Source organism: Strix aluco, chromosome 3, assembly GCF_031877795.1.
Source record: "Strix aluco isolate bStrAlu1 chromosome 3, bStrAlu1.hap1, whole genome shotgun sequence".
Classification (NCBI taxonomy): domain Eukaryota; kingdom Metazoa; phylum Chordata; class Aves; order Strigiformes; family Strigidae; genus Strix; species Strix aluco.
Window position 1 is genome coordinate 56,209,134 of NC_133933.1, and position 27,191 is coordinate 56,236,324.

Below are 27,191 nucleotides of genomic sequence, written 5' to 3' on the forward strand. Positions count from 1 at the left end.
AGATAGCATCACTACAAAGCTATCCCGCAAACAACACTCCCGTACAATGCATACAAAACATTTGTGGGGCATATGTGGAAAGAAGGGCCTGTGGAACTGTTTTCATCTTTCTCTCACTGAGATTAATTTAAAGATTTAACCACCAGCTTTCAGACTGTTTGTTCTGTTTGGCCCTCCCCTGCTAGGTGCACAACCCTGTGTGTCAGAGTTAGCTCGCTATTATTGTACTGCTTGTTGTGGCAGTAAGAAGGATTGTTTTATCTTTGACCATCATCTGTTTCAAGGTAGGAATAATACAATTCCAGGTTGTCTTCAGCTCCTGCAGTTTGACTCCTGTCCGGATCTTTCCATATCATTTATTTTAGAAACAGATCTTATTGTCACAACTCCTGCCACTCAGATTTCAGGGTCAACCAGACACACTACCACCAAACTTCCTCTTCAGAACTGGTGCAGGATACGTGGTCTCAGGAAAATACTTTCTGTAACAAAAATGCAGGTTTTACTTTAGCCTCTAGTGGTTAGAGTAGTGAAAGGACCTCACATTTCTGCAAATGCCTGCATGTCTCTGACGTTCCCAGTATGAGAGGAAACACTGGGGCAGGTTTAGGCCTAAGTCAGCATGATAGAGATGAATATGGTGGAACATAAAGAGTGTGAATGAGCTGGAGGAAAAGCCAAAAAGGAGCATTGTGGTGGAGGAATTGGGTAGCCAGAAGTGGATGGCAACATAGAGAGTGGGAAGAACTGTGGTGCCACTCAAAGCAGTCCTCTTAATGGCCTGTGTGTCAGGGCACTGCAAGGACCATCTGCTCCCTAGGGGTTCTCCATGGTCTGTTGGGGCAGAGCCTGCCACCTCCCTGAGGACAGGGATGGGCCAAAATTGTGGAAGGTGGGCCCACACATGTGCTCATGGCTGGGCAGGGCAGGGCTGTGGGGAGCTGGAGACTGGCTCTGCTGCAGTGTCACCGGGGCAGGGGTTGATGGCCCATGGGGCTGACATGGGCCATGAGCAGGGTGGAGGCATTCCCAGGAGACTGAGCTGGGACAGCAAGGTCTGGTGGTGGCCTCAGAGCCTGACACCAATTTGGGAAGCCATGGAGAAGGAGATCCCTCAGAAAGAGAGGTAGAGCCTGATAAAGGAGGCATTCAAGTGTCCTGAAAGCCAAGAGCTGATGGGAGGGACTGTAACCTGTCAGATATAGTGGAAGCTCCAAAAAGAGGAGAACGAAGAGAGAAGAAAGGGGATAAGCCTATGAGATAACATGGGACAATTATGAGGGTCCAGGAAGAAGAAACGGTGGTGGTGAAAGGGGCCTGTGCTTGGCCAGATGTCAGAAGGAGGAAGGAGGAAGCCTGAGGCCAAGAGGGGGGAGCGGAGCTGGTGGGACTGTGAAAGGAAGGAGGGCAGCAGGGAAGGGAGAGTGAAGTCAGCTGGCAGGAGGAAGGAAGAGGGCAACTGGGGCTTCAGAGCGAAAGAGGGACAAAGCAGGGGCCACGTGTCGTGCTTAAGGCTATTCAAAATAAACAGGTTTGAACCTTATAACGGTGGGAAGCTAGAGGGCATTGCTTGCTGCTTGGCGTAGAAAAGGCAAGCTCAGCAGCAGGCATGCAGAGAGTAGTCTAGCTTTAAATACTGGTGTATCGTGATCTTTCAGGTCTACGCACAGATATTGCATGGTCCATTGGGATGGATAAAATGTTCTCTCTCTACTGAAATGTCCATTTTTAGCCCTGATAGGCCATTGAAAGCTCTTTTTAAGCATTTACTAGTGCAGGGCTGATTATTTCCCATCTCAGTGTGTAAGTTACGTAATTTCAGGGAAAATAAAATGTATCTGTGGCAACTTCAGTTAAGAAGCTTTCTTTTAAAACCATTGCAGCCTCTTGGAGCTGTTTGAAGTTAGGGCTGAGAGAAATAATCATATTTGATGGATTAAAAGGCACAGTGTGCATGATGGAATCAATGACACACTGAAGGTGACTACAGCCAGATTTAGGTTTAGCAATAACCACATAGTCCCTGCTATGTACACCACAAAACCAAGTTTCCTGGCCCCTTCTAACCTCACCCATAGACAGCCCATGTTGGTGTGGATCTAGCCATAAACCAGCTTCCTCTCTAAATCCCCAGCTTAAAATCAGCCTGGCTTTCCTAGCACAAAACCTTTCTAGACAGTTTGCCTTTTAACAGGGTAAGTAATGCACCTTTTTGCTCACTAGCAACTGGACAATTAAATGTGACCACGTTAGATTTTAACATGTACAGAGTAGCTCCCAGGACTGTTTTGGTGCTGGGCATGTTGATAAGACACCTGCAAGGTAAACTGTAATAGCAATATCAATGACACTGATGTAAAAGTGGTGCATATGTAAATAAATGAATAGGATGTGAGGCACAGAGACATAAAGGTTTGAAAAAAATGACACAAACTAGATGAAATGGGTTATAAAAAGGTATGTTTTAGAGATGGTTCTATGGACAAACTTTCCCCAAGATAGTTTTAGCTGCTGATTATCTTGTCCTGCCAAGCCAATGCTTATAAAAATGTAACAGCTTTTTAGCAAGTTTGCTTTTTCAGAAGTTGCTGTGAATTTAGTAAAGAGAAAAAATTAAACATCATGATAGGTTTCTATAGTAAAGCTGTACACAAATCCCTCCAATAACCTGCATCCAAAGGCTTGAACCTAAAATAACATCTGATGTCTAATTCATTGTCCCACAAACCCAGTCTGGCAGTCTTTGTAGGACCCAGATGTAAATCTAGTTCATATTATTTGAACAAACTCCACTATTAACCCTAGGCCAGCAACAGATGTAAACTGAAGCCTAGATGAAACGTCCATGGTGGCTGAAGTCTTAAAGCTTGTCCAGTGGTCTCTTCTGCTCCATGCTCCAACCCAAGCCCCTTAAAAATCCTGTCAGCCATATCTAGTCTTAGTCCAAGCCAGTCCTAGCAACCCTGGCCCTGCAAACCATACAATCCAGAAAAATCCATCACTAAACATATATCTTTAGCTGCTGGTGCAGCTAAGAATTGTTACCAATTTCTTTCACACAGGATACAGAATAGGTTGTATGAATTTCCACCATTTTATTACATTGCAAATCTCATTACCTGCTAAAGGTGTTCATTTCAGACCAGGTTCATTGTATATGCAAAGTAAAATTTATTGTTAGTCTTAGCAAAGTTTTAGTAAGCTAATCAAAAAACTATTTTTAGTTCATTTACAATAACACTAGGACTTCTAGTTCAAATTATATATAGTTAAAATATTGGATATGCAAACTTTCTGGTAACAACCATTTCTCTGGTGTTATGTTTAACCTTCCACTGCCTCTCTGGGTCCTAGGCTCAATGGATTCAGTCTGGGATGGGCTGGCATAGTGAGTCCTTTACCAGGAGGAGTATGATGTCGATATTGATGGGTTTTTTCCTTCTCACTGTATAGTCTGCTTGAGGTCACTTTTATATGTTTGTTAACATACTCCTTCACTGGTCTGCAAGTCAATACTGGATCCAAATTTACTTATATATGGTGCGGTTTACCTAAGGCAGTTATGTCTTTGTTCTCTTTGTGTCCCTAAGACTGTTTTTACCCAGCTCTCAAGGCTGCATTTGGGTAACTGAACCACTGGAGAGTTGTTCATAGTACTGGGGCCTCCCATATCATCCTGTGCTTGTGCTCTCAAGGCCTGTGCTATCATCCCATGCCTTTACTCCTCTGCACAGCATTTTATTGTAGGGTCAGAGACAGTTCATTCTGTCTGTAGTACCTATACTTATCATTGCTGTCTGTTAGTTACAAAAACACACATAACATTGTTAAACCACACAATTATACAAAATTATACAAAAGCAAAAGCGAAATAGGTAATAGTTACATGGTCATTAGATAATTGCTATCACTTGCTAAAGCAAATCTCTAGGCAGACCAAGACAAGTCCAGAGAAAGCCTGATGGGTCCTGAGGCCTGTGGTGCTGGCTTGGCACAAAGGCTGTGATCTCTTACAAGAAACAGCAACAGCATTTTTACTGAGCCACAAAGCAACATGTTCCAAACCTTCATCTGTTCCAGTGTAAGTTTACAGCTAGTGCTGTAAAACTTCATTCCAAACCTGTGGGATGCTGCCTGTCCCAGCTGTAGCCTTAAATGGGAGGCCTTGGTCACCCAAATCCCAAAACCTATCCCCAAACCTACCACCTTCAAATCAAACCTCAGCGGCTTGTTATTTGCGACCCAGTCCTTACAGTACTTAGGTAGTTAATGCAGGATCCTGATACTGACTTTGCTCTTCTGCCACTGGCAGTATAAAACATATCCAGAATGCCTGTCAGCCCGGGAACCCATCAGACCAAAGCAAAAGTAGTGCAGTGCCTCAGCTGAGTCAGCGCAAACCTGATCCTATTCATCAGCACATGCCACCTGGGCCCTGACTGCAGCCCTAAGCGTAGTTTTGGGGCTCAAACCTAACTCAGTCATGAGTTCTCAGGCAAACGATCAGCTCTGAAGCAGACCCATTTGATCACTTCTCAGAAATGCTTTTTGCTGCACGGGTGAGGCATAAAAGCACACCCGTGTGCATGCGCACATCCAGGAAAGCCCATCACATCACCTGGCACCCTGCTGAAGTCTTCTGTCATGTAGTTCCTGGAAAAGCTCCCAGCTCACTTGGGCTGCAGGTGAACCTTCAGCCCACCTTTTCGTCCCATTGCCTCATGTATGCAGGTCTCGAAGTTGCCAGTAGGTGGTATAAAATATACAGACATTGCTTGCCAGGCTTTCCTTTCCATCCTCTGAACATCTGTCTAACCTCTTATGCCTGTAGATTCCCAGCAAGCATGTAGGGTTGTGCAGCCTGATCTCCACGTAGGTGGCGGTTTGTTGTAATTATGCAGCAGAACATAGTGGCCCACTGTGAGCACAAAATATTTCAGAATTTGATTTTAATGTGGAATTCCCAAATAAAGATGCTTTCAAAATATCCTTAGCTGCATTATTGTAATGCTAAGATATGAAATATTTAGCTAACACTTCATGAAAATCAGACCTGGTGCAATGTACTTTCTACAATATTGCTGTGGAGTTGAAAAACTATGCAATGTGCATATTAAATTGTAATGCAAAGATATAATGCTGAAAAAATTATGGAGTTACATAAGTCCCTGACTTTCTGTATGAAGGAAGCAGCAAGCTCCTTTTTTGCTTGAACCTTCAGTGAAGGGTGAGTTGTTAGGGAAAACGTATGTATTATATTGGACTTCACAGTTATATGACCTTCTGAATCAGATCTTGGTTACCAGTGTTTTGTGTTTATGCTCTAAATATTGCAGATATCACTTTCAGAATTGTTCCTTCACTGTTTCAGCAAACTTTCCTTACTGCTTTTAGATGGAAAACAGAAGGTCAGGTATTTGAAATGATGTACTACAGGCAAGAGTTAAAATGAGAAACACACAGCATTTCTGTGGAAACTTCTTTCTCTGTTTGAAAGAGGGGGGAAATTAATCAAAATGATAAATAGTAAATGCTGACCACAAAACCCATGAATTATTTCACTGCATTTTAGTGAAAGAAAAAGCTACTGAAGAGGTTCATCATACATATCATCTTTCAATGAGTCCTGACTCACAGTAAGAAATGTGGAACATCTATTATTAGATCATTGATTTTTTTTTCCATCAGATAAATTTAAGAAGTTAAATAAAACATGGGTGTACAAAAAAATGGCACACCTAGCTTGATTTCTAAAGTATCCTAAACAATTGGAAAAGAAACTGAGGCTCGGGTGTTTAGTAGCTGGTAAATTCACAATGTCAAGCACAGGACATTTCAACCCACAGATGCCTAATTAAAGCAGCAAGAAAAATAACTATTACCGGGAAATGTCCTGTAAAATTAATCTCTATGTTATAAATAAAGATGCACCGGAGGAAATCTGAGAATAGATCTTAACTTTCTGTCTAATGAGAAATAGATGGGAGCTACAGAGAGAGAATTTTAGCTTTCCTATTTTGGGCAGCAATAAAGTAAAAAGATGTGACAGGCTGCTTTTGTTTATGAAGTTAAGGTGACAGTCATTTGCAGCCATGTTGTCACTTATGGGAGAGGGTGTGTTCTCTATTCCACTCGTGGAGAACAGTTATACAAGAATGACCTGTATGAGATTAGGTTTTCTGCTTTAGAGCCGTGTAAATTCAATATTCACCAGCTACCTGAATTTAATTCATGATATGAATGGCCCCGACATGCAGTGAGAACTTTGATGTGCAGTGTCACCCACCAGAGTGCTCTGATTTTATTTAGTGAAAGTCTCTTTCATCTTGTATCAGACACAATATCCTGTGCGTATCCCTTTGATTTTAGCTAGTTGCTGTCATCACAAAGCAGTTCTTTTTTATGGCAGAATTCCCTAGGCACACCAGACAAATTGGCTCACACAGAGCTGCTTTATGTGAATTTAACTGGATCACTGTGGTACTGACACCTCTATTTTTCCTGTGCGTGAAACATCTTCCCATTGACGAATATCTTTCCTGTTCTTTATCTGTAGCTATATTTTAATGTTTTGATTAGCCCAAATATTTCTCTAGACTAGAACACTAGTCCCACAGCTATGCACACCTCTCTTTGTGAGATTCTGAATTCTTAAATTACTCAAATAATGCATTTTTTTCTAAAGCCTCTCTAGCCTCCTATCTAGTGCCCTAGACATCTGCTATTTTTTCTCCCACAACTGAAGTAAAAGACACCACTAAACACGACAGGAGGTTAATTCATGTGAACAGGTTCATAAGACAGCCCAGTAGAAGCTGAGAAAACAAAATAAATCTAAGTTGGGCTGTCACCATCACTTGTAGATCAGGCTTCAACAGATGCAGCTGCTTTTGCTTAGAACTCTAGCCCAAAATAATTAGTGGGCTGTGTTAATCTAAATCTTATGGTGGGTTGAATATTGCTTTGTGTACAATGAATTATTCTTTGTCTTCCTTTCAAATGCTTTCAATTATCCATAGGTGTTCTCACATTTGTGATAGAAAATGAGTAATACTTTCTGTTTTGAGACATCTAAGCCTTTTTAAGATGCCATATTTCATATAAAGTAATAATTTTACACATTGCTTTTTTTAAAGAAAAAAACCCACAATATCATTTTTGCAAGGAAAATTAACTTAAAACCAAGCACTGCTGATCAAAAGGAAAAGTATTTCTGATTTAAAGGAAGTTGCTCTAGGATACATTTTTTAAAGTTACGTATGACCAGATTTCTTGCTTATCAGTAAGGAATTAAGCACCAAAAGCAAACAAGCAGGAGTCCAGATTCACTACAGCTAAGGACAACATAATGTTAACAGCTTCATATTCTATTCTAAATCAAGGATCTTCAGTTTTCAGATGTTGTCTATGCTAGGCAATAAGCATGATATAAAAGAAGTGTGCTTACATAAGACAGTATATAATGCAGTGGATGTCAGAATTTAACATTATATATCTAATGCTTCCAGTATTTTGAACAAGAAGTTTTGCCATAAATGTTTTTAATCTGGATGATACTGCTTAGCTGCTGACTGTGAACACATACTTCGTTTACTTTATATAGTTCTACCAACAAGTTGATGTGTGCCCTATTACCTGAATGAGATGCTGCTTTAAGGACACTTTATTTCTATTTCAGGATGCTTTCTGTCTCTGTAGGACTTTTCTAGTTCTGCCTGATATTGATTGACTGCACAAAAAGCTTTCCATGTACATGTTCTTGTATTGCTGTATGGTGCTCAGCAGTCTCTGTGAACTCTTTATCCTTGTTAGTTTTTCCAAAGGACTCGGCATAGAGACAGAATAGAAGTAAATCTACATCCTTCAGTTTGACCCAGAGATAACAAGACAGACTTTTTCCCCTGTCTCACTAAGGGAATATTGCAGAGGGGATGTTGAAAAATGCTTGCAACAGCTCTTACTGTAGCTTCCTGTTATTTATGGATATTCATTCCTGGTCGTAATGTGCAGCACAATTGAGAATCAAAACAATTATTCATGAAGTGGCATGGATGGAATCTAGTAGCTCTTCACTAGTGCTGGGACAAATATTTTGTAATAATTGGGAAACTAGAGCATATTGTTTGGGGTCAGCATCACAAATGATCAAAGTCTCCTTTTCCGCAGCAACCTGACATGTGATGCACACCTGGAGCATCTCTGAACTTCCTACCAAGACCAGGCAGGCCAACTAAAGTGAAAGCCACCTCTGCTTGATAGACCTGCTCTATTACCTAGGCCATTGTCAAGGAGATTAGGTTTGCTAGCTTAGGACAAAAAAAGGTGATTCAAATAGGCAATGGTAATGGAGAACTGCCATTCATCTCTTTCCTTTATTGTTCGAAGAAGAAATGCAGATAAATATATGTGTGCTTGTGGTCATTGTATGTGGAGCTCTAAGTAAAGCACATGAACAGTGGGGGCTCGTAGATCTGTACAGTATGATTTCTTTACTGAATCGGGGGGACTCCATCACTGTACCGTTTCTCTGCATTTGCTTCCTGCAGCAGGAAGATTTTCACTTAGCATTCAGCAAGACTGGGCACAGGAGAGATGTTTCAGCTCTAATGGCCTGAAAATCTCATTCTGCTGCATCTATTTCATGCTAGAATTTTTGCAATGGAAAATATTAATATAATAATTCACTCTGATGTTTTCAGCAATTTGTTCTTTCTTGGTAAATTGCATATGTGTGGTTTGAAGTTGTTTATTTTCGTTATTCCTAAACTCTCCCAAGTTTGTATTTGTTTTCAGAACTAAGATCAAGTATCTTTATACAAAGCAAATTAGCAATTTGGCATGTGAAATTTTGCATCAGTGTCATTAACTATTATGGCACAACAAAGACATGAAGATGGGGGGAAAAAGTATGTTTCCAAGTACCGAACCACACAGTTTGGATTTGGACTGTTTGGGAAAAACAGAGCCACTGTGAGGTTCTTCTGGGTTGACTACAAAGATTAAAATAGTTCTGGTCTTCTCATGTAGCTATTATTCAGGAAAGAATAGCAATGTTTTGTCACTGCTATAGTGACTTTCATCTTGAATCATCTGTATGGATGTTAAGTAATTAATTCTCATTACAATGAGATGAAATTAGTATCATCTTCTTTCTGTTATTGGGCAAACTGAGGCCCAGGTCAAGTATTCCCTACTCTCCACATCTTGTGTTCAGGTCTCTCTGAGTTAGCTCAAATTGCTTGCTAGAGTCATCCTTCCTTAAAGATCAAGGTGTTGCAAGATCAATAGTAGATTATGTTCTTTGCTATTAGCCTGAGCAGCTTTTTCTATTTCCCAGAACTTACTAATGTGCTGTTGTATAGAGGTCATCCTTTTGCTGAATTGCTGAATAATCCAGCAGGGTGCAGGGCCGAGTTCCCTCTCCAGAAGCAGAGAGACAAAGGTAAAAATCTTTTCTAGGATACAGCTGAGAAGACTTTGTTCACTTTTGTCACCTCTACATCAAAAATATTAGCAAATTGGAGAATATTAACTGAGGAACAACAAAAGGGATTCAAGGGCTGAGGATACTCATGTAGATAGTAAAATAAAAGAAATAATACCATAAACACGTTTTTGAGGTTTCCTGATTAAAAGAGCCTGTTTTGTTTGGGGTTTTTTTAATATGCATATTGCAATGGCCATCAGATGAGCTAGAAACAAATTTCTGCAAATGTTGCTCTTTGTTATTCCATTTTAACACAGGTGACTTCAGCCAAGAAATAAAATCTAGGTCTTACTGACACTTCAACAACTCGCAGGTTTTATCAGTACTACCTGAGTGGAAATCAAGATGAGTCATGGCAGTGATACATGTTTAAAAGTTGGGCCAATTTTCTTTTTCTGTCTTATTAGAAATAAATACCTAAAGAAATTATCCATGTAAATAAATATTAAAAGTCTATCTACATAACAGCCTACAAGTATTTAGCAAGTATACACAAAGAAGTTAGGGGAATTTTTACAAATGTTATAATTTAGTGTAAGCTCATTATTTTCCCACATGCTTGAAAAAAAACACATTACAAATGGAAAGAGCAGAACTTCAAGGCTGGAACTTGCATACATTGTTTACAGCTACTACTCACGTAGTTGCCAAGCTTGTGTGATAGAAATGACCCAAAGCACTGCCATCTCTTTTGTCCTTGTACTATCATATTAGGTAGGAAATTGCCAAGTAGGACACTTGTGTAGATTATGTAATTTTTTCTCAGTCATAAATAGGACAAACACAGGAGTCCCTTTTAAAACACTCTTCATAATGACTTTTTTCATCTGTGTCATTCTATCTGGGGAGCTACTTGCTTTCATTGTTCACTGTGTTGTTTTTTTTCAATTTTTCTCCAAAATTTTTTTTGTTTCTTCTTTAAGGCTAATCAAATTTATATTGATTTATGTCTGAATGAAATCTAGACCTCTGAAACAAAAGAGTACGCCTTATTATTAAAAACAGTTTCCTTCCAGGAAACCCACCATTCTGCATTATCAAGTGTTGCATTGCCTTGGTGTTTCTGCTTTTCTTGCAGGAAAGGCTTTAATCCCTGAAGCAGAATCAAACCTACATGCTCTAACATGTCATGTCTCAGCCGGGTTCATCTGACTCCTGCTTCACCTTGCCTTTTGCTTTACCTGCCTTTGTGCATTTGCAGCACAGCTTGATGCCCCCTGTGTCCTCCTGCCCGGGCTTTGCCTGCGCCTCGGGGCAGGGAGCAGTGGGGAGAGCACAGCCTGTGCTGCAGCTGAAGGTAGGATGGCACACACTCCAGCTGCTGCAGCTCCCCCCACCACCCTGCAGCCCAGGATCTAACCCAGTACATGTGTTGTGCACACTGGGAGAAAATAAGTTTGCATTTTGAAGCAAAAATTCTGCACCTCTCACAAAGTCCAGCCTACCTGGCCTTGTAGTCACTCCTGTTTCTCATGGGTAAATAGTTACCACTTCAGTGTAGACATCATGCCCCAGCACAGCCTTTCAGCATTGTGCTCACAGGTGTATTTTCTCTCTCTTTGCAGGGATATGTAGTTGATGAACATGCAGCCATGCAAGCTCGATGGGAAGAGGCATCTAGAGAAACAATCAAGAAGACAACCAAGCCATGCCCCAGCTGCAATATTCCAGTAGAAAAAAATGGTAAATTTGATAGATATCTTGTACTTAACTGTCTTTTAAAATTATTTATACAATATAAATGTATGAATGTGCACATGTACATATGCACACTATTATTCCAAGAGAGGGAGAGTGCAAAGAGCTGTCACTTTAAATTATCTTGAAATCACTAAATCTAAACCACTTAGTTCTAAAGCCACTAATAAGCGTCACAAAATACCCAGCTATTATATAGATAGGAAAAACAAAGCACAGAGACACTGGATGTAGCGTTCCTATGACTGAATGTCCAGCTAATTGTCTAAATTTTCCATTGTCACTGGAAAAAACAGACATTTGTAGGGCAAATCTCATCTCATGACAAAACAGAATATGTGTCTAATGTAGGCCAGAGGAATTGCACCTAAAAGCAGGGTATGGAGAATTAGTCCTGCTGTAGATGTCTACACAGTATATAGCTGAATTCAGATGAGATTAATCTCAACCTGGTGACATGCCCACAGCAGAAGAGCAAATCACAGGAAGAAACATGAGTGCTGACAAACTGGTCGCACTAATCAGTGCTTACCACATAGGAAGAGTAATCTGCTGGCACTGGGGTGGTTAAAATGGGGAACCTAAAATAGGTTCATGCTGTTCCAAGATTTAATTGTATTTATGTTAATTAATCAAAATATATTTAAATGTTTGCCTAAATATTATACAAATATCAAGTATAGAGGATGCTTCTCAGTTTTGTGGCATCACTTATTCAAATGGTATGCTGAAAATGCCAAATAAGACACTGTAAACTGCAAGGTGAGAACACTTCAAGCAGTGCCACCACGGAAATATTACTGAGGAAGAAATAGGACAAAATCCTGAAATCTGGGGTTTGATGAAAGAAAAGAAGGCAGTTGGCAGATGGAAAGTGGGAGCCTTCTTCAAGCACAAGAAGCAGAAGGAAAGAAAGCATGAATTCAAGAGTGGGAAGGTGAGACAAGATTTGGCAAAGTGTAGAGAGCAAGGTGGGCAGCAGAAGAGATAACAGAGGGGTAATCAAAAAAATTATTTACAGACTTGTAAAACTGGCTGGAAACCAGAAGTTTGAACTGGATTAGAAATAGACAAATAATAATTGTGACTATTCATACTTAATAGTTTGTGCATAGCCAAATAAAAAAAACTTCTGGTCAGGCTGGAAGCAGTGCTAGGACCCTTACTTTCTCTTAGACTCTGCTACAAAATCTTTACTGTTAAAGTACAGGCAGTTGTCACTTGTCACAAACAGGATATCCCTATTTGACACCATTTACACAACTCCCACTAATGTTTAAGGAAGTTGCTTGTAAAATTCCCCAGTGTATCAAAAAGGAAATAAAGGCCATTATACTTTTTATCTTTGAAAGAAAATATTTATTGAAAATGGATAATAAGCAGGAAAATACCTTTCCTTGCTTATAGCCTGGCTCATGTCAGAACAGTGCCTCGTAATGCAAAATGCCAAAGTCAGGGCAGCAGGCTAGAAATGTATCAACACACAAGAATCAGCTGATGGTGCTGCCATTCAGAGGGACCTCGTCAGGCTGGGAAATGGGCTGAGAGAAACCTCACGAAGTTCAACAAAGGGAAATGCACTGGTAGATGTTGGGGGCCAACCTGATGGAAAGGACCTGCTGGGCTGCAAGTTGAACATGAGCTAGCAACATGCCCTTCCAGCAAAGGTGGCCAACAGCATCCTGGTCTGCATTAGGAAGAGCATCACCAGCAGGTCGAGGGAGGTGATCCTTTCCCTCTGCTCAGCCCTGGTGAGACACACCGAGAGCGGTGGGTCCAATTCTGGGCTTCCCTGTACAAGAGAGATGTGGACTGGACAGCGTCCAATGAAGGGCTACAAAGATGATAAAATGACTGCTTAAATAAATACCTGACAGCGGGAGCAAAGGAGACAGAGCCAAACTCTTCTCAGTGGTGCCCACTGAAAGGGCAGAAGGCAACGGGCACAAATTAGAACACAGGAAATTCTGTTTAAACATAAGAAAATGCTTTTTACCATGTGGGTGGTTGAAGACTGGAACAGGTTGCCCAGAAAGAGTCTCCATTCTAGGATACATTCAAACCCAACTGGATGCAACCCTGAGCACCCTACTTTAGTTGACCCTGCTTTGAGCAGTGCAGTTTGGACTGGATGATCTCTAAAGGTACTTTCCTGCCTCAGTGATTCTGTGAATTAAGGCGTGAAGCTTAAAAAGCGCAGTGCTTGCTTTCTTCTCTGGTCATGGGTACTGCACGTGCCAGCTTCTAGGCTGACATTTGTAAACTGAAAGGAGCACTTCATTTCTGCCTAAGTACAGCTGGTTTCAAGAGGCTGACGACTGTACACCGAAGTCTACCAACAGTCCTCATTTGGGAGGAGTACACTGACCCCACACAAGAGAATAATTCTGCCTTCCCTCCCCAAGTGCTTCTGCAGACACTGTCTTTTATAAAGGCAGTGACAATGCTGATAACTTTCCTGTAATAGCCTATATTTCTCTATGTCAATAACTTTTCTATAATAGCCTGTATAGCTATAGGCATTGTAGAATACTTCTACATGCCAATAACTTTTCTGTAAGAGCCAAAGTGAAAGAGCAAAACACCTTCCCATAGCTCAATTCCCAGTCTGAGTGAGTTTAAACACACATCCATGTCCCTCAGAGGACTGCTGTACTCACAAAGCTGTAGGCCACGTTGCTTGAGGCACTCTCCACTCTGCTGGTCTCCGCTGCTGTGTAGCAGAGAATAACATGGTTTATGTAGCTCAGCAGGTAGAGCACACATTTGACAGAGGGTGCCTACTGGGGTTTGAGTCCTGCTCCAGGACTGAGATGCGTTATACCCTGTGATGGCTTAATACAAATCGTAAGAGAGGATTGGATCAAAACCTTAAGTATAACATGGAGGCAGGCCATTGGTATGCTTACATTTAAATAAGATAAAAATATCTGGTGAATTGCATCTCTTACACAAAGATACAAACTGACGAATAGGCCTCTCCATCACAGCTTGTTTTCTCTCTCTGTCAGATAAAGCAGACAGGCCTATTTTAACAAACCAGTTCTTGTATCTTCTGCTGGTTTTACCTTCTGAGAATCATTCTGGAGTGGCATTTGTAAAAAAAGGTGGTATAAGGGTAGCAGGTCGTACAGTAGGGAACACACACTCCCTGTACCTCCTATCACCATCTGGAGTCAAACCAAGATGACATTTCAGCATTTCTTTACCCTGCATGCTTTTCTTTCAGTTTGAATTATACAAGAGACCTCTTTGTGTGGTAAGCAACATAATTTCTATCTGAAGTGTATTTCTCTAATGACCTTTGACAATGTTAATGTTTTATATATTACAAAATAAACATTTGATCAAGGTTGTAAGCAGAGAGATTAAAGCTGCTCTCACAGTATGGGCAAGTAAGAAACCCAACACACAGGAAACTGATGCAATCAAAAGGCTGCTTCAGATACTAAGAAGGTCAAATCAACTTAAATTACTAATGTCATTTTGATATAATCAGCAGTCAGCCACCAAAGTCTGTATCTCCTGGTTTATTCTCTTTGCAATTCTCTCAGTTGTTGAATCCAAATTCAAAAAAGAATTGACTTTTGTTCAACTTCTGGCTCACAGCTAGACTAAGGTAGAGTATCCTTGAGCAGACGCCTTCATGATTGCTTTGAGACGCCACAGACTGTCATCACTTCTCCCTTCCCTAGCGCAGTCTCTTCCAATTTCAGACAGGACTGCAGTTCCTACTCCTGCAGTCTCTCAAGTGAGACCAGTACGTTCCCCCCCTCCCACTGTGAAGAGAGTGAGTATCAGGTATTAGAAAGCCTACAGAAAGTATTCTTCAGGTTTGTACTTCTCTTTTATTAAGTACTCTACTTGGTTAGTAAATGAATGCCTAAGAAAGTTGGTTTTAACACTTGTAATTGTTGATTAACATCTCTAAGTGTTTGCCAAGTACCAAAGTCATTCTGTTGCTGTTTTGCAGGTGGTTGCATGCACATGAAATGTCCTCGCCCTCAGTGCAGATTTGAGTGGTGCTGGAACTGTGGCCTGGAGTGGAACAGAACCTGCATGGGAGATCACTGGTTTGACTAGTGGTGCTGAGGCTAGCCCCTGTTGTTGTTAAAGCTTGTTTTCATCGAGGCCAAATTCTGAACTCCTTGTTCAAACAAAATTCCCAGTGGTTTCAGGGACACGGAGTTCAGAAGTTGGCCCAGTTTGTTGGTTTTTGCTTTCTTGCATATGGAATCATACCAAAATCACATTGAAGTTATGCCAAGGGTTTTAAATCCACTAAGTAAAAAGAGTAATTGTTTTAATGGACAGGCTTGCTCATCATGGTACAAAGAGGGGTAAATTACACCTTTCTGAACTTCTGCAGTCTGTCAGCATGGAGAGCAGACTGTTACCATGAGGAACTTTGCTTGATGTTTATAGGCAGGAATCTGCCACTCTTGCAAGAGAGATCAGTCTGCATATGTGTGTGTGAGTGTGTGAGCGTCAAGGAGGGTGGAGGATGTTCCCTGCATCAGCTGTTTTTTCTTTGACCACTCCTTTGCTCATTCAGCACAATTTTTGATTTTGAGGCAGTATTTCCTAACAGCTTTTTTGGCAGAGAGAAGAGAGTGGCTCTTCAGTGTTTTCTCAGGGTTCCTTCCTAACAGGCTTTCTGTAGGGGTCTTGCTTTCAAACCAAATTCTCATAGAAACTTCCAGCTTTATGCTGTATTTGTGCTTGTGTATTTGTAACATACGACACAAAACCTGCCTACATACTCATTACATTGACTTTGTAACCATTGGAAGATTAGCTGTGGATGCAGTTTCAGCTCTAACCATGACTGCTGTTGCAGTGGTGGCTGGATCCGATTAAGTGTCGTGCAAGCTGAACTCGCAGGGCTTCATTTTTCTTCGGACATGGCAAGGGGAGGCAGGAGGAGACTTCTCGGGGGCTTTATCATCATTCTCCTAAATTGAATTAGAAAATGGGTATATTTCTGAAAATACATTCACAGCTCAAACAGTGTGGGGCAGAGGGACATTTTACAATGTTAACACAGTAAGTAAAGCTTACTAGCATTTCCAAACCTGAACAATCTTACTGTTTGGTGTGCTTTACATTGCTGTCTTATTCTGAAATGAAATGGGTACTGTCCACATCCAACATGCCATGTAAGGATTTGCACAATTCAGCTTTGGAAAAAAACGCACAGTAAATAAAGTGGTCAAAATTTTAAACTTTATTTCTTTTTTCATTTGAATACAAAGTAAATGAGTACAATGATGCTGGGTGGGTCATGCATTTCCTTGACTGATTCAGACTCCCAGCTGAGAGACTAGCCCTTTGATTAAAACATGCTATTAGCACAAAATAAATTCCAGGGCCATAGACTTCTTTTATCAAGTTTGAATTAATATCTTGTGTGGCATGATTGTAGACTCCTGAAAATATGGGTGTGCCTCTTATCAGTCAGTGCAGAGCAAGAAGCTTGAGGTATAAAGAAATCCCAGACTCACTACAAAAATGTTCAGTTGCTAAAAGCAGTGGAGTATTCATCTGTCTCAGCTGGAAGTGTCATTAAAAGTCTGAGGAAACAAAGGGATGAAAGCGTGAGGTACTAGAAATGAGAGGGTGAACTGGTAGAATTAAGAAAATGAGAAAGGAAGTGGCAATGAGAGGACAATGGCCATTTGTTAAAGGCCATTTTCCTTTTTGGCACTGGTGAGCTAAAACATATGCAGAAGTAGCTACATTAAAGTGTAGGGATGCAATAGAGTGCTGCAATGTAGCTCATTAAGTACAGTATCTTAATGGGGATATTTTGCTGTGAGGTCTGATTATTTCATTATTTGATTTCCTATACCTGGGTCTATTTTATAATTTATATGGCTTGTTGCCAACACACTATGGAAAAAATCACAATGCTTAATTTTACTTTGGTACTGTGTTACATGGGAGCTCATCACTATATTTCATATCCACAAACATTTGAAATAAAAGAAGTCTAAATTTCTTTCCCATTTTTTTAATGTCTTTCTTACAGAGGAAGAAAAACTTGTTCATGTAAAGCGATTTCACTGAGTTAGAGCCTGCCCTAACAAGTTAATGTTTTAATTGTCGTGTAGAAACATAATTTATGCCCCTGGATCAAGGTCCATTGAAGTCAGTGGACTATAGATCAGCTCCTGTATTTCTTTCTGTCCTGGTCAGGACATGGCAAGCATAAGTCATAATAGAATAGAATAAAAACCTCTCTTTCTTGGGAAGAACTTGTCAGAGGATGGGATTATGAGCATTCATCCAAGTCATAAGCAAGGGCAGGAAAGGAGAATAAAGAAAGGAGTTCCATCATGACTCAAGATTATCCACTTTTAGAGACTGTCTTTATAGGCCCTTGTTACTTAGAGTTTCTTCACACAATCCAGATTTACACCCTGCCAAAAAAAAAAAAAAGTGTATCCTGCTGATTTTAGTAGAACATGTCCTGATCTTCTCTATGTTAATACACATATCTGTGTGCATACATGCACAAAGTTTGAGATGGTACGGGCTGTAAACCTGATTTCTGTTTACAGTGAGATTCTCATAGTTTCCACAATGCAAAGGACATGGAAAATCAGGATTAATGTTTTGCTGACACTGTAAGAATGCTGGGATTCCTGTGGAGATGTGTGAATTGGACCTAAAATTTCCTACACTGATAATTTTTTTGGTGTGGAAAATGACCTTTGAAAAAAATCTCAAACTTTAAAAAAAAAAAAACTAATTGATATTGTAGTTCAAAACAGAACAAACCAACTCTTCAGTGTCTATTTAGACTGCTCCTCTTAATTCAGCTCTGAAATATCAGAGTAGAATTCATTTCACCCAACTTTAGCTTTGTAGTTGGTGTGGTAGCCTTAGAGGCTCATACAGAGACCTGTTGTGCATGTGGATGGTGGGACCTGCTGAGTTTTAAGTACAATTGGTACTGGCTAGAGGCGTGACAGCAACATCCCTGCCAGAGACAGGGTGCAGCTGCTGACAGGACAAACAGGACTGCAGAGCTCCCACACGCTCTTGGCTCTGCTGTTGGCATGGAGAGGGGAGTTCTCCTTTTTTTAAGACTTATGATCTGGCATAGCTTGCTAGCGTCCATGAAGCCAGCCTTGGCAAACACTTCCTCTGGGTCAGCACACGCTTCTCTGAGGTGGTCCTGGGCAACCATAGGGGTAATGAAGAGAAACAGGACTCAAGCATGAAATAAGAGGGAAACCAACCTGCGGGCATAAGCAGGTGCAAAGTTTTCAAGAGTTTTATGTTCTCTACTAGCAATACACTCCAGAAACACTAAAATTTAACTACATGTTCTAAGAAGATGATTTATTATGATGATATAAAGCAGAAGAGAAGTCTGTATCTTTTTACATCTAGGTTTGCCTTTGTTAATTGAATTCTCTTTACCTCGAACCTTCTTCATCTTTCAGATTAAAACAATTACAGACTTGTTCTTGGTACTGCAATCTGGGCTCCTTTTAGTGTGTGTTAAATGGATTAAGTACAGGATGTATCCTGAAATATTCAATAATAATTACCTCTATAATAATTCAGCTCTGTAACAACAACAAAAATCTCTAATATTTAATTTCAGCTGGCAGTGAAATCTAAATACTGAGTAGATTAAGAAGAAAATATATAACAGCTTGGCTGCCTCAGAAAAAAACATATCTCAAAGCTTAGCATAAATAATACTTTGGGAGCCATGACTTTGACTAAAATATCATTTATATGTCTGCCTTATCTTGTCACAAACTGCAAGTCAAATAATTTCATTTAAAAATGTACACTTTAAAAAAAATTCAGTATATGGCACTCCAGAAGAAACATTATGCCACTGTTGGGAAATAAAAGTCACTCTCTCAAAGAACAGCAAGCAGTGCGGTTTGCTTTTTGCATATGAATAGTGAGGTACCATCTATAGTGCAAACCGGTATGGTAGCAAAACTTTTTGCCTACAGATCTTGCAGATCATGTAAACTGAAGTAAAATTTGCATTTGTGGAGGGGAACCTGAGGCACTTGGAGGTGAGAGGCTAGATTCTGAGAGATTCTGCCACCCTGGAAGACAGAGAAGATTTAGCCCTTTGTGCCAAACTTTCTCACACTTTGAGGTAACAACCACAACTGCTGTGTTCCTCATGTTCCCTGTGCTGCTGAAACCACTACACAAGTAAATCATTGGGTGCAGTAAGCTCAATAAGCAACACTTGCAGCAAGATAGGAAAGATAGAGTGTACTATCAACTCTGAAGATTGGTTAGCCCCATGCTTGATTCAGCATTTGACTAGCATGGTGATGGCTGATCTAGAGAAACTACACTGAGATGGAGAGCTCTTAACAACTAGATTTTGTTCCCAGGCAGCAAAATTCTCATGCTTTCTTCAGTTCCCCTTCAAGCAACAGAAAAGCCTGAAGAAGACAGCACCCAACCAAAGCTGCCAGAAGAAGGAAACCCCATGTCCATGATGGTCCTTCAGCAACTTCACCTAGCTGTATCTGGCAGCACACCATCGACAGTGATTCAGCAAAAATGTGCTACTTTACATTTTATTCTGACTTGATAACAGTTGGTAAGGAAATATTTCTATCTCTAATTAGCAAATTTAGAAAAACACCTCCCCCCTTTTTTTTCAAACATGTTTGTTTACGGTTTATTTGTGTATGTGTTTGCTCTTATGGTTTCCCTTGTGTATCACCTACTGATTTCCAGCTGTGGCTCCTCTTCAGATGGTTAACGCTCTAGCAGTTTTCAACTTGATTGTCTAGGAAATACTAGAGTGCATGCACTGAGTAGTCCCTTCTCATATTCTGAGTAAGCATGCACAGACCAGAAAAAATGTAAATGGCTTTAAGCAAGCAGTAAGGTAGGTAAGCTGAGAGAAGCTCATTTAATCATATGGAGAATCATATTTAATGTAGTGGGTTTTGTATCTACAGGGATTTCTTTTTTTTAGAAATCAGGTCATATGCCATTTCATTTTTCTTCATTATTATTAATAGTGCTTTTTTCTTTGCTTTTAATTTGTTTTCCTTGTCTGTGTCTCCATTTTTCTGAATAATGGAGTAATGGTTCTATGCCAGTAGATAAAATATGCAGCAAGACTTCACCTGTTACATTACTTTTTGGCTTTTATCCCTTGAAAGCTTGAGGAATCCACATAATCCATGTAGGCAGGGAAGTGCCATTACCTGTATTTTACAGTCAGGGAACTCAGTCCAGAGAACACAACCAGACTATGTGGAGGCAACAGCTCAAATGCACACCAGCCCTTTCCTCACAACTGGGGAAATCTGTGGCTGCACCAAAGTGGAGGCCACATGTGTACCGACACAGTGATGACACAAGCTCAGGGAAGCAGGAAGCAAGTTTGAAGTTTAAGGTCCAGAGTATACCAGTATGACATTAGGGACACACAGAAATAATAAAGCAAAAAGGTGGGATTTTCGGTGGCCTAAAGAACAGTGACCTAACCTAACATGCTTTGCAACCACTGGGAATTTTACTGCTGGCTTCACTGGGAGAGACTTTGAAAACACCACTTAGTTTGACTTTTTAGCAGTACATAGAAGATCTCTGGGAGAACTTGATGTCCCAGTTTCCTCTTTGTCTCTTTGTTAGTTGAATATTTTATCTACAAAACATATTCATGCCCACTCTCTACACCTCATTTTAGTGCAAACTAAAATCTATCAAGCACTGATGTCAGAGTTGTTTTAAAAACCTTTAGTTAAGTGCAGCTGAAGCAACACACTCTATGTTCATTCTTACTTGGTACATGATTGTATTGTCTGCCTCATAAACAGTAATCTCGACAGCCTGCCAACTTCGTCTGCTGGTTACCAGGCCAAAAACTGGTTGGATGAAGACCTTAAGTAATGATCAAAAGATAGTGCTAAAATGAAAAGCAGCAATCAATAAAATGAAATAGTATTCAGACACTACTTCTGTTGGGGCCAATATAATGTTTTTCTTGGAATGGATGCTAAATGCTCCTGAATAGGTTCAGCCAACTGAGTTTGTTTATGCCTGGAAGCTAAATCTGGAAAGCCCTGCACTGTTCTTTTCCAAAGTAAAGAAATCACAATATGCTAAAAGGGTTTGAAATTCTTTTAATGAATAGCTGAAGTCCATGTGTTCCACAGCTGGTGGAGTTAAAAACCAGAAAAAGCAAACTACCTCACTAAGCTGCACTGACATTTTTCAAGCGCTCAGTAATACAACAAATGCCAGACTTGCTTTTTTTAAAAAATCTGCTTCTCAAAGGCAAAAATGACTGTGATATTTACACTGAAATCAATCAGTTAATGAAGCTGAAATAAATTCTGATTTGAGCTTGTAAGTTTTAGTGGTGATATAACTGAATCTAACACTATACCAATATGTTACTCAGGCTTTGCTTAGAGAATATTAAGTTGCTTATTAGCTGAGTTGCAATGACTCAGGTCTTTATTTTATTTCAGAAGTACAATGATCAAGACCTCTGTTGGATTTTACAGAAAGCAAACATAGGCTTCAAAACTGTGCTAGCAATAAGCTCCTGTGTGGTAGGATATCTTCTCCTGAACTAGTAATCTCTTCTCATGTGACATTTAGTATGCACAAGTTAAAAACAATCAGTGGCATTTCATTTTTAGTCCTCTTTATTGTGTAAGCTTCAGGGTAGAATTGAATAAATAAAAATATAAAGCCAAGTCTACACAACAGAAAGCCTATTTCTCTTGCTGTTCCAAGACAGCTATACCACAGACCTACCTGATACCAGCTTGGTAGACCAGTGCGGTATACAAAATAAACTGTAGATCAGCAAATTTACATATTTATTTATTCTGTTATATTGCACTATTTTGTTAAGACCTTTCCAGTCTAGGAAACTCAGAAGCCCTTTCCCTCCTCTGGAAGGGCTCGTTCCAATAGATTCATGTGATGAGTGATTGCTGTGGCAGTACAACTGTTTGCGCATAAACTGTATCATTATCTGGGTGACCTGGGGTACAGATTGCTCTCATTCTTGGAGTTTCATATTTGTAAGTGCTCAGTTCCCACTCGGGAACCCATAAAAGGCCGGGTTGTCAAAGGTCACCATCAGATGTACTTTGAAAAAAAGCCACCTTATTTTGGTGTCTAAGCAAAGGTAGTGCTCATACATAAAAGGGAACAGTTGACACATTTTCTCTGATTCTGGATGCTGAGCAGTATGGAAAAATCTGGCCCTGAGAAACTGTAAATAAATAAGTCTGCTTCTTCAAAAGCTAAAGAAGTCCATGATCCAGAGCCCTTTGTAATGAGTGCATCCAGTGTCACTTTTCTGTTAAATTTCCAGCAAATGATATAGATACATCATACTATTTTGCTAGTTGTGTTTATTTAAACATTTGTATTAGATTGCAAAAGGCCTTAGCAGAGCTTTAGCAAGTCTCCTGTAAATGATGTGTAGTTATTATTATGCAGCACTGCTTGGTCCAAAGAAAAATGGTGTTTCTTATTGCCTTCACCCCACTATGGAAGAGCGCACTATTTTTATAAGCAGTAGGCCTTGGCAGATAGATGATCTTATGAAGTCCCTTCACATATGTTCCTACAGCATTGTGTTGGCCTACTCCCAAATGAAAACTTCAATTTTGAGAACTATTCAATCAATTATTTAATTGCTTGCAGGAAGAGAGAGAGATCCAGAAGCCTTTTTTATTAATGCAGCCATTGTCTCAGATCCAGCAGCTTCCTTTGCTAGTCGATGGCATTGCCAGACAGATCTCCATACTAGGAGGTTTTCCTGATACTTAACACCACCTAATTCCTTTCCCTTTCATGATATTAAGCTCTCAGGAATAGAAAGGTCTTATTAGTTTGCTGTGTCCAGCCTACCATCACAAGCACCTTGTTATGTAAGTCTTTCCATAAATTTACAGAGTTCTGCGGCAAGCAATTTTTAAGTCCCATTTGCTTTCATGGCAAGGCAATTCTGGAACCTGATTCCAGCTGCTAGTGATGAGAAACTTTTTCATTCCAAGGTATTAATGGCTACTTTATAATTATTTATCATTATATCAATATCGTTTGTAAGCCTAATGTTTCCTTTTTCTTGTTTATGTCTCCTATTCCCTTTGTTCCCTGACTGGATGGAGTTGACAGCAATCATATTTCCACTCCATTTGTTTTATTAGGCTTAGTAGGCCAAGCTTAAAAGCTTGGTTCAACATTTCTCTAAACATCCCAGAATCAAGTTACTCCAATTTTACTTTTTTTTTCAAGTACAAGTGACGGACTTTTGCATACGACGGCAGGCGTGGTTGCACCGACACCTTCTGTGGTATTCATGCCTCCGTGTCCCTGTTGAAAACACTTCTGACATATGCCAGATGACAACACGTTATGCTGGTAATTCATAATCATCCTATTATGGTCTACCTCACCCAAAGCCTTCTTCACCTTGTTTCCAAATGCTGCACTTCCGATTTATGAGGTGTCTACACTCTTTTTCTGACTATTTTTCTCAGTTTCTGCATTTATATAGTGCTAGCTGGCTGCTGCTGTGCATCTCAGGATACAAGCCAGTTACTGCAAAGCGAGCACACCCAGGAACATCCTTTGGTAATCACCCCTGTACATGTTTGTGTTCTGTATAAATGTTTTTTCCAAGTGCTATAAGAGCATTTTTTTACTCCTTTACAGTAATGTAAATTTGCTATGTTCAATGAATCTGGGAGCTTGATGGGTTTGAATACCTCCAGCTTGGTAACTTATTTAATTGTTTGCCAAATGTGTTTCAGTTCTTTATCCTCAAGGTTCATCTATACTGCTATTGGTAGACCTCATGTAGATGTAGATTGATGTAGTGGGTTGACCCTGGGCAGCAACTATGTACCCACCCAATTGCTCAGTCACTCCCACACCCAGCATGGTTAGGAAGAGACTAGGAAGAGCAAAGGCAAGAAAAAAACTCATGAGTCAGAATAAAGACAGTTTAATAACTGAAGGAAAGAAAAAAAAGAAATAGTGATACAAAAGCAATCACTCACCACCTCCCACAACTAGACGGATGCCCAGCCAGTCTCTGAGCAATGTCTACTTTAGAAAGACAGCCTGCCAGGTTTGATTGCTGGTCATGATGTTATATGGCATGGAATATTGTCTTGGTCAATGTGGGTCAGCTGCCCCAGCTGTGTTTCCTTCCAAGCCTCTTGCCTACCCCCAACCAACTCACTGTGGGGACAGAGTGAGAAAAATAGAAAGCCTTGATGCCATCAAGCACTGCTCAGCAACAAATAAAACACTGGTATATTATCAACACAGTCACAAATCCAAAACACAGAACCATACAGGCTGCTATGAAGAAAATTAAGTCTGTACCAGCCAGACCCTGTACAAATTGCTTGCTTTATACTAGCTGGAGTAGGATACTGCTACACATGTGGTCATGGCAGCATGAATTACCTCCTGTCTTGGTGTCCCTCAGTGCTCTGGTGCCTAACAAGGGTTGAACTAATGATCAAGCTTTTTTCTCAGTGTGAGTATTAATGGGTTTTCTGTACTTAACTGGCATCCTATTTTTATAAATTTAGTATCTTTGTGATCTTTTTGTCTTGGCAAGATCTGGTTGAAATTGGCTAACATTGAAAATATTCTGTGGGAGGACTGACAGACAGCTGCACAGACAGACAGATTTGGACAGCAAGGAAGCTAGGCTAAAATAGCTAGATTAAATTCTCACCAAGCTACTGGCAAGTGTGAAGACAGAGAGAGGAAGCTAAGCAGGCTGAACAGCCTCATTTTATCATTAAATAATGGCTACACAAAGCATTAAGCATTCCCCATTCCAGTCTTAATTTCTACTTTAAATTGAGATCAGAAGTTCCCCATTAATTTCAGGAGAAACGGATTAACTCCCCCCCCTCTCTCTTTTGGGACGGTACAGGAAGCATGAAGAAGTTTGTTGGATTAACCCAAAAGCTGGGCCTTGTCCTGTGGAGTTATTGGGTGTTGTTTCTACTGACTCATGTGGAGAATGAGGTTGGCATTAATTAAAACACATCAGTGATGAAAATTGCAGAAATTATCTGATTCATTTTCACCAAGTGTCTGCCTGTCTTCCTCATGACTACAAATGAAGTTTGGAGCAACCACAATTCTAACTCAGGTATCTTGGTTAAATATCTCAAACTGGTGCGGTGACAGCAGCAACAGACAGCCTGCTTTTGACTACTGTTTAAAGATCACTAGGGCACAGGCAGCACAACTCCCAGCTCACCAGGGAGGACATTCAAGTCACAGCTGGTTACAGCCAAACATTTTTCTGTGGTGACAGTAGCCCAGTGATACATGGATTATGGAACGAAGCTTCTCACTCCATGCAGCTTCAAATCATGTAGCACTCTGGGGACAGATGGGAGGAGGAAAGACGTAAAGGTGGCTTTCAGTGATCTTGGTCTTCAGTCTGCCAGATTCCAGGCTGGGCCCAGTTTATTGGCAATGAGGGAATAGGAAGAATTTTCCAGAGGGGATTATAATGACTCTTTAAGTGCCAATGTTTGAAATAATGCCACATAATCATATTCTTATATTTTCCCACCTGATTTAACATCTCATGGGGGGATTTTTAAAAGTACATTTTGCTTCTTTTTTTTTAATTGAACTCATTGTACTATGATGATTGTCAGAATCTAAAGTATATTGCTAAATAATAACTTTTTTAAAAAATTTAAATGGGACACAGTTTTAAAGAGCTTTTTTCACTCTTTATTGCAGTATCTAAGAAATCTAAAGTTAAAATAGGATTTTTTTCTTCTCTGCCACTTTTGAACATTTTCCTCAGAATTAGTTTTGTCTTATTATACCACCTAACCTAATACATTGCATTCTGTAGACATTGAGTAGAATATAAAGAAGGTATTATTTTATCTCCTATATACTACTCTATAGCATGGAGAGAGTTTTCATTTCTTTCTGTAGAAAGGAATAAAAAAAATAAACTCTTTTATGGGATTTTTTTTTCAGAAAGAAAACAAAAATAAAACACTTCGCTGGTCAGAAAATTATTCAAAACCACATATAACATTTTTGCAAACTGCTTAGTGGAAAACCCAGAAGCAATTTCCAGCACTACCAGGTAAGTGGCCTCAGTGTACCCTCTCTGCAGAGAGCAATGGCTTGTCAGAAACCATTTCTCAAAAATATGGTTTAATGTTTCTGGAGACCCTGAGACTTCCATACTCTGAGAGCAAACATAATAATATTAAAATCTTCTCACATAGCTATAGATCCTGTGCAGTTCATTCATGTCCTCCTTCAGTGAGAAAGGAATAAGTAAGCTTTTTTATGTACATCTTTATCCCTTTGTTACTTCCTAGTTACAGACTTTGCAAATCTTGCATTGCAAACATCATAAACAGTGGTACCATATGTCTCCTGAACTACCACAATTACAGGAGCAACACTTCGGTCAGGATTCATTCAAAAAAAAGGTAGTCTTTGCATCAACAAATGAACTTTGTTATAAACACATCAACCAACACGGGAAGTCAGAAACACATTGTATGCATCCTGACCTGCCTCTGACCACTTGTCTGGTGTCGAGCAAAACGCATTAAGGTGTACTTGTAGAATTCTCTGGCAGAATTATTCTGTTACAAAATATCTCCTTGTGTAGTAAACGTCTGAGGAGCAACAGTTGCTCCAAATATTATTTAATATTTCTCATTTAATAGCAAAAAAAACCCCAAAACCTAGTAGGTGCTTTTGCTTCAGCTTTAGCGTCTTATTATCTTAAATAGACAAGGCAAGCACCTTGGAATTTCACCAAGAATTGAGTCTTGAAGAGTGAGCAGTGGTAGGAAATTTCAATTTGAAAGCTGAAATTTTTCTAGGGTTATATGTCACTGGCAGAGCTTTGCTATAAAAGAAAGTATTAGGCATGCTTTTCCTGTTACAATCTCTTATATCCCGACTCTATAGTTTTCATTAATTACAATAATAACTATTATAT

General features: G+C 39.9%; 1 protein-coding gene across 2 annotated transcripts in view; it reads left to right on the forward strand.

Annotated features, from left to right (window-relative positions):
- Positions 1 to 17,188, forward strand: part of PRKN (parkin RBR E3 ubiquitin protein ligase) — a 789,393-nt gene extending 772,205 nt beyond the window's left edge. For both annotated transcript variants that reach the window (XM_074818634.1, XM_074818635.1), the window contains 2 exons: positions 11,053 to 11,170; positions 15,159 to 17,188. In XM_074818634.1, coding sequence (XP_074674735.1) covers positions 11,053 to 11,170; positions 15,159 to 15,268 — 228 coding nt within the window. In that variant the 3' untranslated portion in view covers positions 15,269 to 17,188. The remainder of the gene's footprint in view (positions 1 to 11,052; positions 11,171 to 15,158) is intronic.
- Positions 17,189 to 27,191: the final 10,003 nt, after the last annotated feature.